Source organism: Lissotriton helveticus, chromosome 5_1, assembly GCF_964261635.1.
Source record: "Lissotriton helveticus chromosome 5_1, aLisHel1.1, whole genome shotgun sequence".
Lineage (NCBI taxonomy): Eukaryota > Metazoa > Chordata > Amphibia > Caudata > Salamandridae > Lissotriton > Lissotriton helveticus.
In genome coordinates this window covers 1840552168-1840567228 of record NC_136065.1, presented here as the reverse complement: position 1 = coordinate 1840567228, position 15061 = coordinate 1840552168, and the positions used below count along the sequence as shown (strand labels likewise).

The following is a 15061-nucleotide window of genomic DNA, read 5'->3' as shown; positions in this document are numbered from 1 at the left end:
TTGCTGGGGCATTACAGTCCCAGCTCTGGCGTGAAACTGGACAAAGGAAAGAGGGTGTAAGCAGCCCCCTTCCTGGTCCCACCCATAGGAGGGACCTAGAAAGTAATCCAGCCCCTTTTAGTTGTATAAAGGTAGGAGCTGAGTCCTGAGACTTTAGATTAATCCTGAATCGAAACTCGACACGAAACTCTGGACCTTCGACGTTCTGCTGAAGCTGAAGATTGAAGAATCTCCCTTGTGGCCGAGGAGTGGCCACCCTGGGCAACCAGGCACCATCCAGCAATTCAACGGCTTGCTTTGTCGACATTCCCGCCGGAACCCGAGCACAGAGCCTGACAAGACCCAGACTTCCAGACCTCTCTGACCCTTTCTTCACGACTGCAGCATAGCTGAGATCCGTGGAGGCGACGAGACACGTTGGACCGGACATCTTGGAAAGCCTGCAACTTGCTAACTGTGCAGCTCCTGAGGTATCCTCGAAGCTGTGCACTGGGGATTGAGAAGCCCCGAATCCGAGCTCCACCTGCACCGAAGATCAGCCCTCCACACTCCACGAGTTCTGCGTCGGGGCCCTTCTGCTTGGGTTCTGCTCGACGCATTGTCCGGTTGCTGGCCCGTTGGCTAGTAGCCTCTGTGACGACAATCCTTTTGAACCACCTCGCTGGTCTGGTTGCTCCAGACTGGCCCTTGGTTCAGATAGTGTAGCCCCAGCGATTCTCTAGGCCCTAGGCCTTTCCTTTTCTCCTGACGTGGTACTTATACCACTTTCTTAATATATGGTTTGCTTCGCCCCTAGGGCTCAACTGTAATTTGCGCAACTTAACGTATTCTGGCTAAGTATCTTGTGATGTGCTTTGGCCTCTGATCTCATAAAGAGTTCAGAGGAGTGTGTTAGTAAATAAATACATATATATTTTATATATATCCTGTGTGGTGTCCTTTCATTTGATATTCAAGGGGTTACATATGGTAAAACAGCTGGCTTTACACGCCTTCAAGAGTCTTTTAGCCTAAGACTGTTCTGTCCACGCTACCATTAGGATAGCTGGTCTATAAGGTTGACTTACAACCATCACCATAAGGGTTGTTTGGACTGGTGCAAGGTGTTCACTAGAATAGTGAACATCATATACCAGGCCAACTTCTCACAGTCATGAGTCTCGTCATCACTCTGGGAAGGACTTGAGCTCGAGACCGAAGTCGCAGGTGAAGTTGCTTCGCAAGGATGTGGTGACTCCGACTCCAGAGGTTCGAGACTCCGAGGGTGGGGCTTCGCCTGCGGATTCGCCCGTTCATTCACCGAAGCCTTTGTCGAATCCTTCTCCGGCTCCATCTCATTCACCTGTCCAGGAGGTGAGGGAGAAGAAGGAGAAGAGGAGGCTCGTTGCCTGCGGGTTCGTCGACCCCGGTGCACCAGCCTGAGGTAGAGGTCGAAGTCGAGAAGACTCCGCTCCCTCGAGAGCAACCTCTGGGCTCTTATCCAGCTTTTCGGTCGCCAGGTCAGGACCCTACTCCGTTCCTGAATGCTATGTATGGAGTGTATTCAAGAGTTATGTACCCCTCTGGTGCACCGGTTGGTCCCACGGGTCCATTGACATACAATCTGGGTATTCCCCAGACTTGCGCTCCTACGCCTTTCATGCCGGCTCCGGCGCCGCCTTGGCATTTCTCGGCACCGCCGAAGCCATCTACGCCGAAGCCTTCGACTCCAAGACCATCGACGCCGATACCCCCGATGCCGAATCCGATCCGACCTCGTGTTCAGCGGTCTAGCCCTCCGGCTTAGAGTTCGACGACGGCTCTGCCGGTGTCGATTCCGGATCAGTCGACGTCATTCCTGAAGGAGAGGTCGAGGCGTGAGGCCCAGAGGCTTCTGGAAGAGCAGAGGTTCCGTGATGCAGACATAGAAGAGGGTGAGCTGCAGGATTCTGAGGATCCTTTCGACGATTTAAGAGAGGCTAGTGGCCTTGAGCTGTCTCCTGATTGGGAATTGGCCTCTGTTTCTGACGCCCCTTCAAAGGATGTGACCCCTTATCACGTAGTTATAAGGAAGGCTGCAGATTTGTTGAGTATAACACTACCTACTGCAGAGTATAAGTCCAATATACTAACAGAGGTCCTTCATTCACCTTCCTCTGTTGTCGAGCCTATGCTCCCTTTCAATGATGCTTTGGCGGAGCCTATATCTGAGGTTTGGAAAAGACCGCTTGCAGCCCCTGCTGTTTCGGGGGCTGTTGCGAGAAGGTACAGGGTGGCGCCTGGTGACCCAGACTTTTTATCCACGCACCCCTTACCAGAGAGCTTGGTTGTGCAGGCTGCCTGCTCGAAAAAATCTGTGGGCGCTTTTCCACAGGTTCCTGGGGATAAGGAATCGAAGAAGCAGGACCAGGCTGCGAAAAAAGTATTTTCCTCAGCAAGTATGGCGCTCAAATCAACAAATGCTACTTGTCTTATGGGACGCTATGTCCATGCATTGATGGTTTCAGTCAAACAGCTGGTTCCAAAGCTTCCTGAGGAGGATAGGAAGGATTTTCAAGAGGTGATTGCTGACACTCATGCTGCTGCTAGGCAGGTCATTCAGAGTGGGCTGGACACTGCTGACTCGGTGGCAAGAGTGATGGGATCTTCAGTGGCCACCAGGAGATCTACATGGCTGAAGTCCTCCGAATTCTCTGCGGATGTTCAGGCTGCCTTGATGGATTTGCCCTTTGATGGGTCCGGTTTATTTGGGAAAAAGGCTTTCTGATAGATACATCTGCCTTGTGGATTCCTCACCTTGTGAATATCCCCCTTGCGTCAGCAACGTTCGGAATATTTTTTCTTTGTAGCTTTAGAGAGGTTTAAGGACAGAAGAGCGACGGCAAGATCTTTGGGCCTATAGTCCAGGGGTACTGTGGGAAAAAGATTCAGAGGATTTGGCAGGTCTTCCTTTCGGACCTACAAACAATTGCCGCAGCAGCAGCAAAATTCGCTGTACAAGTCGTACAGGGGCAGGCAAAGAGCTTGTCCTAGAGGTCGTCAAGCTTCCTCCTCCTCTTCCTCTCCCTCTACCCACCCCCCTCCCAACACAGCAAAGCAGCCCTAGATCCCCCATTCCGGATCATGCGGGTCCAGTGTGGGCCCGGCTTACCTATTTTCTACTGGATTGGGAATCGGTCACTTCGGACCTATGAGTTCTCAATCTCGTGGAGAATAGGTATGCTCTTCCTTTTCAGGAATTCCCTCCCAACTACCGTCCTTGCCAAGGTTTTTGCTCGGAGGACCATCTGCTGCTCCTGCAGGAGGAAGTCTTGGCGTTGCTAAGAAAAGGCGCAATAGAGGTGGTTCCTTAGCAGGAAAGGGGTCGGGGATGCTACCCCCGGTATTTCCTGATTCCCAAGAAGGATGGCAGACTTCGCCCAATCCTGGATCTCGGGGTCTTGAACCTTTACCTGAAGCAGGAAAAGTTCAAGATGCTCACCCTAGCGCAGGCACTTCAGGAAGAAGACTGGATGGTGTCGATCGACTTACAGGATGCGTATTTTCACATCCCAATCCTGAAGTCGCACAGGAAGTATCTCCGATTTACGGTTGGGTCGCAACACTACCAGTTTGCGGTTCTTCCGTTTGGTCTTTCTACTGCACTTCGAGTCAGGTGAAGGCAGGTAGGGGATTCCGGTGTTCCCCTATCTGGACGACTGGCTTCTGAAGGCAGAGTCGCCAGAGATGGTGCTTCATTATCTGCAGGTAACAGCTCAATGTTGAACAAATTGGGTTTTTCGATAAATGTACCCTAGTCTCACCTAGTGCCCTCTCAGCACAACCTGTTCATAGGGGCAGTACTGGATACCACTGTGTCGAGCTTTCCCTCCTCCACAAAGGTATCTCGACATTCAGGAAATGATTCCCTTATTTTACAATGGAGCAGTTGTCCCGGTTCTGAAGGTCCTTCGCCTGCTCGGTCTGTTCACTTCTTGCATTCTGTTGGTCAACCATGCACGCTGGCACATGAGGGCGCTTCAGTGGTGCTTCCGCAGGCAGTGGTATCAGCACAACGGAGGTCTCAGGGAGTCAGTCAGGATCTCCAAAGAAGCTGCAGAGGACCTGTCTTGGTGGAGCGTGAAGGACAATCTGTCTCAAGGGAAGCCCTTTCATCTTCTTCCATCTATGGCCACAGTGATAACGGATGCCTCTACCCTAGGGTGGGGTGCTCATCCGGGGGATCTGGAGATCAAGGGTCTTTGGTCTCCAGAGGAGAGATTGCTTCATATTAATCTTTTGGAATTGCGGGCGATACGTTTAGCGCTCAAGGCCTTTCTCCCTTCCCTGCCCAGTCGGTTCAAGTCCTGACGGACAACACTGCCGCAATGTGGTACATCAACAAGCAGGGAGGAGTGGGGTCGTACCGTCTCTGTAGAGAAGTGTTGCGGCTCAGGTCCTGGGTTCAGGACCATTGGATTTGCTTGATGGCAAATCTGGCTGGGGTGCTGAACATATGTGCGGACAGTCTGTCGGCATTTCTCCGCCGACCACGAGTGGAAGCTTCATCCGGAGGAAGTTAAACACATCTTCCAGACGTGGGTAACTCCTCAGATGGACCTGTTTGCCACTCTCAAACGCGCACTGCCTGTCATTCTGCAGTCTTTAGTTTCTGAGGCAGGGAGCGTTGGAACCGTTTCAGTTGATTTGGAGCTCACAACTCCTTTACGCGTTTCCTCCCAGACCCTTGATTCTTCGGGTTCTGAGGAAGATTCGCCAAGACCGGGCCCAAGTTATATTGATCGTCCCGGTTTGGCCACGAAGGGTGTGGTACACAGACCTTCTTCACCTTTCGTCGCACCCTCCGCTCTGTCTCCCTCTCGGGGTAGACCTCCTCTTGCAGTCGGAGGGGCAGGTTCTACCCCCACCTCCAGAGTCTGCACCTTCATGCCTGGAGATTGAACAGGGCAACCTGAATTATTTTTCTCTCCTGCCTGACTTGGTGGATGTTATATTATCGGCCAGGCTACACTCCACCAAGTCTATCTTCTCTTACAGGTGGTCAAAATGTGTTAAATGGTGTGGAGAGAAGCCTATTGATCCCTTAAAAGCTCATCTTTCTGATGTTCTTTGTTTTTCGCTTCATTTGGCCCAGCAGGGTTGTGCTGTGGCCACTGTTAAAGGATATTTGGCTCTATCGGCATTTCTTTGTTTGCCTGATCAGCTGTCTCTTTAAGTCTCCAATAGTTTTAAGGTTCATTAAGGGGCTGACTAACATGTTGCCGCCCACTCCTTTTATTATGCCCCAGTGGCATTTGAATCTAGTGTTAACTTTTTAAATGGGTTCCACGTTTGAACTATGCATAGTTGTCCTTTGAGACTGCTGACATTCAAAACGGTCTTTCTTGTGGCTATCACTTCGGCTAGGAGGCTGAGTGAGCTTCAGGCCTTAAGTTCAAAGCCTCCGTTTCTGACCATACATGCTGAAAGGATGGTCCTCAGGACCAGGGCTGCTTTTCTGCCTAAGGTGGTAACTCCTTCCATCTAGGGCAGTCCATTACCCTTCCTACTTTTTATCCTCACCCTTCCAAGGAGGAGGAGAGGCTTCACCGTTTGGACCCTAAGAGGGCGGTTAGTGTCTATCTGGATAGAAAAAAGGACTTCCGTCAGGATGATCAGCTCTTTGTGGGCTATGTTGGACACATGAAGGGCAAGTCGGTGCACAAGCGCGCTCTATCCAGGTGGATCATCTTGTGCATCAAGATCTGGTACCCCCTGGCTGGTAAGGAGCCTCCTGAAGGCATTAGAGCTCACTCCACCAGGGCTAAATAGTCTACTTCTGCTTTGTCCAGAAGTGCTCCTGTGTTGGACATCTGTAAGTTGTAACTTTTGCAAGACTTTTTTGAATAGAAGGGTGGACACCCTCCTCCGGGAGAGGGACTGCTGTGGGATTCTATTCATAAGGTGCAGAATTCACAGGCAGGCGTATCCATCAGAAGAACAAGTTACTTACCCTCGGTAACGCTTTTTCTGGTGGATACAGTATCTGCCTGTGGATACCTCGCTGACCCACCCACCTCCCCGTTGTCCACCCTTTTATACCTTAAAAGAGGTATTGGTTAATATGGTTGTTTCATATTGTCATTTTATATTGCCTTTGTGTAGGCTTTTACGAAATGCTTGCCTTCTTTTGCTTTCCTTTTTCACTCTACACTGTGTGTATTTGTGTGAATACTGTGTACTATGTATGCGTTGTCTCTATGGTCTGTCTGCCCATTTACCTCGGTGGCACGGAAAAAATGGCTGGAACTGACGTCATCACGCCGGCGTGGTCCTGTTATGGCTCCAGTGACGTCATGCAGAGCCGCGTGCGGAGCCATGGTATTGTGACGACCTCGTCGGTGTGGAGAGCTAGGAAAAATGTCCGCAGAATGCAGGCCCAGGGGATATTCATAAGGTGAGGAATCCACAGGCAGATACTGTATCCACAGAAAAAGCGTTACCGAAGGTACATAACTTGTTCTTCTCTGGGGATCCAACAGGCACAGAGTGGCACTGACCACCCTTTAGAGACCTAAGGCAGCAGGTGGTCTAGCACTTCAGGACTTTGAGAGTTACTACTTAGCTGTGCAGCTGCAGTGGCTCAAGCAGTAGATGGCTGGAAGGGCGGCAGGACAGAGCCCTTGGGCCCCCGCTGTGCAGAGTCTACGTCTGCTCCCTGGGGTGGAAGACCGTTCTGAATTTAGAGTACTCCACAAGTATTGGGTAAGGAGTCTATAGAAGCCAAAAACGAGGTGATCATATTCCCCTGGAACTTCCACAAGGAGAGAATTTGCACAGTTTGAGGGAATGAATGGCAGCCGTAGCAACAGCTTTTGAAGCACTTTATGAAGAGGGCTCTCTGCTATTGTTCAAAGACTTCCAAGAGCGTTATGATTTGCCGCAGGGTCACTTTCTGTTACATAGGGCCCTCACCGCAGCAATTCACAAAAACTGGTGGACAGGTCTTTCTGAGCATTCACTCTCGGGAGGGTGTCCATATCTAGTAGCTTCCTCGGGCACATATAAGGCAGTCACTTGCTGATACCGCCGGCTTCAGGGCAAGGCATTACCCACACTTGATAACTTACGAGTGCGTTTAGAGGGAGATCTTGGTGTTCCCATTGAAGAAAAAATCTGGGATGACTTGGTGGACGGCTTCCACAGAGAATGCCTGGTTTCAACTGATCAACTTTTATAAACTCCATAGGGCATATCTCACTCCCGGATATATAAACAGGTATTTCATGACAGAAATTTCTAAATTCCCCCGTTGCAAGGTGGTAGGGACCGAATTCCTTTATATGTTCTGGAGCTGTCCAGAGCTGAGAGGCTTTTGGGGGGCAGTGACAGATGCCTTAGCTGAGGTGACTGAGGGGGAGGTTCACTGTACACCGTGGTATTGTTTACTACATTGGTTAACACACACTTCCAAGACTAAGGTGACCAGCAGATTCCAGGACCTGGATAATAGACTCCTCCCTGATAAGGCAACTGACTCAGCCATGGCACGCCTGAGGGAGGGGAGAAAGGGAGGGAGTTAGACGATTTTATAGTATGATTTGCAGCATATACCTTGGGGGACCTCTGCCTAGATATGGCAGGAAGTACACCCATGCTTGTGAATGCTTTTCATGGCGCATGATACCTATAAATTACTGGACTAGTACTTCTCCACACCTAGCCCAACCGGAGGGGAGGTAGCCCTGACTAGTGGATGGCTGGACTAACACGTGTGTTATTGTGTAACCATGTCTTGTTGAATTTGAGACCTGATCTCGTTTTGTTAACAGTAGAAAGAAATCTGTTTAAAAAAAAGTAATGTTTTCAACAGAAGCACACTAAGAATGACAAAATAATTCACTTCTGAGTTTAGAGTATAACCAGGTATCCTCGGTGGCAGGTGCCATCTAAGGAAGCTCCATTACCCAACTGCCTAAGTCCTTGTTCATCTGCTTGGTTTGGCCTCAAGTTCGCTGATTATCAGCAGTCTGATGGAAAAAACATCCCCAAGTTCACTTAGAGAGAGTTGGGGCCGCCATGCCCTAGAGTGCCAGAGGACCGAGCCAACCACATCGAGGGCTTTGGAGCGGTGCCCTGGCCTAGCATGGGTCAGGGCCTGATGAGCAGCGGTACCAAGCAGAAAGTTACAAGAGGCAACCCTTGTGGGAGATGCCAGGCCTACTTCCACTGAATTGCATATAGGAGATATGTAATCCTACTGGTCCTCCTCCATTTAGCCTCACTTGATTCTTTAAAGTTGGTGAAGACAACCTGACCAAGTACTAATAACAACCTTCCTAATAAGCAGTTCTTACTGGTAGACACCCAGTGCGGAAAGATCCCAATATCCATGGAAGTACCGCTCTTGCTCGTCAAATAAGGCCTTAAGGTTGGCCTTGTTTTATGGTGCCCTACATGGTTCTTAAGCGACGGTAGAGCTCTAGCAGTTTAAGTTAGCTCTCTAGGTTCTTGTGCCAAGCATGAACCTGCAGTAATACATCTGTATGAGTATGTGGGTTGTATGGCGGGACGGAAACAATGCTGATCCTCTCTGGGATGAGCATCAATTGGCAGTACAAACACAGGAGTGTGGCTGACACAGTTGTACCTAAAAACCGTATGTAGACTGGTTGCACTGCTACAATAAATATACTCACTATGAAGGCATAAAGAGGGCTATTCCTGTCAATATATAGATTGTATTTCAGTTCTTGTCCCACCTGTTGTCGCCTTTCGTACATCACTGCTGCAGTTTAGGCCAAAGATCGATTGTCTTTTAAAGCTGAGCGTTCTTTAATTTCCTGTCCTTATTGGTAGGATCAAAAGTGCAAAAATGTAATTGGTGTCATGTCAGATTAATAATAATCCTGTGGTTGAGCAAACTGGGGGGGGCAATCCCCCCGCACGTCCCTCCTGAATGCTGTTACATTCACAAGATCTGCTCTTGATGGCCAAATATCTATGCTCTGACTGTTGGAATTGTGGTGCTGAGTGTGGACAGCATAAGGGAAATGTTCCACGTAATGCAAGTGTCTTGCAAGACTCACTCTGCCAAAGAAGGCATCTGGACAGGCAAATACAGGATTTCACGGACGGTCCCTTGTAGGGCAGGAGAGAATGCAGAAGGAAAAACACAGCAAAACAGTCTACATGGTGCTGGTTCTTCCTAAGAACTCTCAAGGTTCTAACACTACAATATATATTAAAATTCGGGTTAAAAATGAAGTCTCCCTCCTGGCCTTTTCCAGTTCTTTGCAGTTGAGCATGCCCACAGGGTCACAGTATGATGCCCACTGCTGGGAGCCCCACTTAAGCCCATTGGAGAGGGGCCACTAAACTTCTGCAATCGAGGCCCCATCCTACAAACAGAAAAGATCAAACGTTCCTACAGTTTGAAAACTCCAAAAATATTGATCTTCTCTGATTACATTTTGGAAGTACAGCACCGAAGTGCCTCTTTCATGGAAATCAAGAGAAAGCCGAGGGAGCTAGATTTTACATATGCCCATATCTTTCCCACTAAGCTTACATTTATTGTAAATCTATGCGCATAATTCTTCACAGATCTTCAAGGAGCCTTTACCTAGGTGGAGCACACTGCAGCAGTGAAGATCATCATCGTTGCAGCACTCTTGCAAAAGTATGTGATAGCGTAGAGCACAGCTGCAGCGACGCACCTTCTCCAGCACAATACCTGTGCTAACACAAGCTCGAGTGGAAGATAAGCTGCTCTCACTGGGGCTGCAATGCTAAGATTAAACAATATGAAGCAATGGGGGCTGTAGTGGCTGAGCGGGTAGAGACATGGCTGGACGCCCCTTTCATGGCCACGAAAAGAGTGAAAGGAGGACTGGCGTTGGGGCGGTATCTTGGAAATGCCCAAGGATCTGGCTGTATCCATGCTGTCCTTGAAGCACTCCAGCGCTGAGTCCACCTTGTCCCTGAAGAGACAGGCACCATCAAAGGGCATGTCCAAGAGTGAGCACTAAATATCCCCAAAAAGCTAGTGGTGCTCAACCAGGCGTGGCGCCTGAGGGCCACCAACGATAAAACCGTTCTGTCTAGTGAGTTGATCATATCCAGCCAAAAGCATATGGCGAACTTAGCTGCATCCCATCCATCAGCAATAGCTTGTGAGATTATGGCTTGGGCCTCCTCCGAGACTATAGGCAGCACCTGCACAACAGAGTCCCAGAGCAAATGGGAGTTTCGGCCCAAAAGGTATGCAGTGTTCACCAACCTCCGTGCCAGCCAGTGGAAGAAAACATCCTCTTTCCCAAGGTATCCAGCCTCTTGGATCCCCTGTTCAGTAGAGTGGTAAGGAATGTGGCAGGATTTACTCTGGAGGTGGAGGCTTGGTCCATCAAGCTCTCTGGGGTGGGGCGCTGGGTGAAAAAATGGAGGTCACCTGGGACAGGATGATCGCTGGGGGAAATTGTCCTATTCACGAAACAAGAACCAGGCCATGAGTAGGATGTCTGTGGGGCTTGTTTAATGAGAGAAGATGTTTGTAAGAGGTGATTCCTGGCAGGAGCACTTCAGTCAAGACATTCATCTTAACAGCCATGGAGGGCAGCTGTATGTCCAGGACCTCGGCCACCCTCATCACCATAATAGCAAATAAGGCTTCCTCCTGCATAGCCATGGTTGGTGAAGAGACCAAGCCAGTATCAGTATCTGGGGAGGTGTCCTGTCCACTGGCGCCCGCCATATCCTCACATCAGGTGTCCTGCGTGACATCTAGGGGCTGGCTTTCATCAGGGTTCAGTGGCCCTTCCCAGTCATTTTAAATTCCTAGAGCATAGAAATATGGTACAGGCTCTGGTCTAGATGCAATGCCTCCAGTCAGCATCGGACAATGGCCATCTGATTCCGTGTCAGGGATGAGTATGGGGATGGCGCTGTTGGCAGTGGAGCCAGTGCTGGGGAAGGTTGAGGTGGTTCGACCAGAGCCGGTCCCGATCTGTCCAAGGAACCAGGAGCGAACCTGCCGGCAGAAGACAAGAAGGGGTCCCTTCCAAGCCCGCACTCTAGCGAGGACAAGCCACCACAATATGAGGTGCATGGCCTCATTTAATTCATGAAGTTGTGAGGGATTGCTCTGCCTCCTAGAATCTTGTGCCAGCATGGAGATGGCCCAGGTGCAGACTCAACCGCAGAGCCAGGCTTTGAATGACCACGCTCTCTAGTCTCATCAGATGACATCGATGGACGGGGGAAAGTTGAAGACATCTTTGACTTGTTTTTTTTATGCTTGTGGAACTTACCCGAACAACTTCGATTTATTGCAATGACTAGCGCTTGGAGTGACTCCGCGATCGATCCCGGTACCATCCTCTCGACCAGGATAGAGACTTCATGGCATCTGGTGACAAGAAGCTTGAGGGACCGCACTTTCAAGGCCCTGGGGTGCATGTCGCAACAGTCGATGCAGGTCTGGGCGTCATTTTCGCGGTCAAGGCACCAGACGCAGACTAGGTGTGGGTCAGTCACCAACATTTGCCTCTTGCAGGCGCCACAGAGCTGGAAACGAGCCTTCCCCGCAAACATCCCTGCCACACCAGGTGACGATGTCTCAAAAATCTTTGACAAAAGGGTTGGAAAAAGTAACTGGGGGTAGCTCTTCTCTGCGATGACTAGCACAGAAAGAAAAGAACAGACTGGAGTGCGCTGGGGTGGCACCTATATAGGCACCGAGCACATCACTTGCTGTGCCAAACGTGGCCATCTACCAATGTGCTGGGGTACTGATCACAGAAGAAATTCCAGATCCAGTGTGATGCCTTTGGATAATTCTAAGGTAAGTAATCTGCAGCTAGATAGTCTCTACCAGATAAGTTGTTACCGAAGGTAAGTATCTTGTTCATCTTGTACAATGCTTGTTGAAGTGATAATCAGTATTTAAGGTGGCAGTTAAGTCCAGATAGCCATAGGCAGAGGAGGGTCTTATGTTGTGATGGAATGTTAACCGATTCTACTGCCTCTCATGGGTAGGTCTTAGTCTAATACATGATAAACTTTCCACGTAGGGCTACACTAAAACCAAGAGATAAACTCTGTGCAGCTAGTGAGCGCATAATCTCCTGCTGTAATTTACAGGTGTGCCCACCACCATAAGTTAATTACATTGTTGCAGCTTTTAGTGTTGCAGATTCATATGCAATACTCCTGATTCCTCAGTCCATGAAAGCAGCAGACTGAAAACTTAAAACGAAGCAAATATTAAAGTGCAGGCAACAGACATGGTTTCAGATGGGGGAAATACTGTAATCTAAAGCATTCTGTGTCCCTGTGCGTTTTGTTTCTGGAGACATGATCACAAGTCATGTATTAAACACATGAAATTGAAGCGTAGACTTTGAAGAATAGCTACTTTTAATGTTCTAACCCAAACACTTGATAGACGTTTTCCATTTTTGCACAGGAATAAAAGGTGCTGATAGACTGTGTTTATTGGATGAGGGTTTTAGTGGTATTAACAGTGGTCCTGTGCCACTGACTAGAGGTGCAGCCAGTTTGGTGGTATCAGAGCTAACATAATCGTATATAACCTGTGTATCTTTTTTCAGGACCTGATTGATGAGTGGGCAGCAAAAGATGCAAAGAGGTCAAACAGCAACAAGTCCATGGACCCTAGCTGCTTGAAGTGGACACCGCCAAAGGGAACATAACCTTTTACTATTCAGAAACTAATGCAGCTTTGCATTCTGGGCTGCATAACAATTCTGTGGCTGGTAAAGTGCCCCTTTGAAGGGACCCGTGAACCTTGGGACTCAATCAAGAATTGCTTACCCTTGGAAGTGTTGCGTTTTGGCCTCAGTGAGGTTTCAATATTTGGACTGTGGTGGACCTGAAAGACTTTACTGAAGTGGCTCATGGAGTGTGGCGATAACTCTTTACCCTGCCTAAACGTACATTAACCCTCATGTTCATGTCACTGTTCAGCTGTGATGTCTTTTTGTTTTTCATGTTCTTCTCTCCCTTTTGATTGTTCTGAGTTTTTTAATCACTGGACAAGACCTGCTTATGTATGAGGATGACAATCCCCCGCAAGCAACTTACCAAAAGAGTGAAGTGCAGACGAGGACCACAGTTATCACTTAGCAACATTTTTACGATCTTTACTTTTGCCGTAACCTCATTGTGTCCCAATTTGATTGGTCATGGTGTGGAATCTATCCAAAGTTTCCTGTGCTTGTTTATTGTTGTTGTTACACCAGCAAGTGGAGATTTGTATATTTGTTGATGGTACATTCACATGCTCATAGGCTGTTCTAGAATATTTATGTCCTTGCAAGGTCTGATGAAACGTGCTGCGCTACAGCATCCCGCTCAGCCAGACTCCGTTTTTGCAAACCAGGATGATTGTGATCTGTTACTAGTGACAGTATTAAAGTTATGCACTGGAATCATTCTGCTTTCATCACGGGATTTTCTAGTAGTCAATTGCAGCAATTGATCAGCCTGATTATTTTCTGAAAGCCATACAATGGCCTTTGCTACTTTTGGAATGTGGCACTATTTGTGTCTTTGATATTCCCAGCCTAACATTTTCTGCAAGTGAGGTACCGGAAGCAGTAAGCCTCGTTTTTATTTTGTGAAAGTACTTTTGTGAGTTGCTCTCCTTAAATTTGGAGGATAAACAACTGAATCGTTCTGTTTCATAAGTTATTGCAGCTGAGGTCTTGGGTTTTGTTGGCTAGAAATTGCCTGAGGCAAGCCCATGGGGAAAGTTTGTGCCTTTGTCATAGCTGTGCCAGTAGTTGAGGGGAAAATGGTTGTTGACCTTACTTCCTGAATTATACAATTCGATAAGGACTGGCCTAGTGATTATGTAAATGATTACACAAACATCCATTTTGTGGAATTGGGTTTTGGGGGAAGGTGTGTGTTATTCCACCGTGCATATTCTCAGATGGGCTGGAGCCATTGAAGTCCTGCTTTTGATAGCAGAGGGCCTCTGCCGGTGCCCTTGCTACTTTCTCCACGTCCCCCAGGTAACTAATAGCAGGCACAAGAAAGAGAGGAGGGAAGGGAGCAGGGCTGGTTTAAACATTTTCCCCAGAACTGCCTTTTGGTTGGGTGTGTGTGTGTGTGGGGGGGGGGTGTTTCGGTTACAAAGTGTGCGAGATTGAATGTGTGTTGTGTTTGCCCACCAGGATGTTTCTGCAAAATAGGTCATGCATTTTAGAGTGTGTTTGAGAGCAGGTGTGCATAGTTTGTGTACTGGATGAGAGTGAATGGTTTGTGTCACTGTTCAAATGGCCCAATGCAAATGCTTGTAGAACGGCACTGCACTTTTGCCAAACCTACAGACATTCAAGAAAATGTTTGGTAATGGTCCCTTCCTTGGTGGACGTGATATTTTGCTTATGGTGAACTCCCCTATGGTTTTGCCTTCATTTACCTCCAATGCATGGTAATCTAGCGCTTAAATCTATTTTACAGGAGTAATGCAACATCCCTTTGAAACATTGCTGAATATGTTTCTTTTAACATTTAATTGTATTTCTCTGTCGGAGATGGTTTTGCATTTGGCCTGTTGCAATACCCTCTGAGGCGATGTTACCAGCTTCTCTTCCCACTTCAAAATAAAGCATGTGCTTTTGGTCGGCTCTTGATTCCTTCATTGTGTTACTCCTCTCTCTGAACTCGAGGATCTGTGTAAGATCGGAGTAGGTTGAATACGTTTTCAGCAGGGGTTACAGTGGTGGAAGTTTCCATTAATTTGAGCACACCTGTTTAAATCCAGGGAACTTTGTTATTTTAATTAAACTTTACTGTAGGTGGATATAATACGTGGGAACGCACTGGAGAAGTAATTATTAATCAGTTCAGTGTCCATAGTTCAAGCAGCCGAGGTTTTATTTTTCCTTGGTAAACTAGTAAATGCCAGAGGCAACGACAACTGATAGTTAACAGCCTAGTAATGACAAAACACCCAACTCATGGCTCGTCTAAGTACTTCGAAATACAAATCTGATAGTCTACATCTGGGATGGTAATTTGTAGTATGCAGTGATCCAAAGTTGTGGGTAGTTGATGTCTATGAACATTGGGC

General features: G+C 48.2%; 1 protein-coding gene across 11 annotated transcripts in view; it reads left to right on the top strand.

Annotated features, from left to right (window-relative positions):
• KAT7 (lysine acetyltransferase 7) overlaps nt 1–14615 on the top strand; it is a 761891-nt gene extending 747276 nt beyond the window's left edge. For all 11 annotated transcript variants that reach the window (XM_078645259.1, XM_078645254.1, XM_078645249.1 and 8 more), the window contains one exon: nt 12570–14615. In XM_078645259.1, coding sequence (XP_078501385.1) covers nt 12570–12671 — 102 coding nt within the window. In that variant the 3' untranslated portion in view covers nt 12672–14615. The remainder of the gene's footprint in view (nt 1–12569) is intronic.
• Nucleotides 14616–15061: the final 446 nt, after the last annotated feature.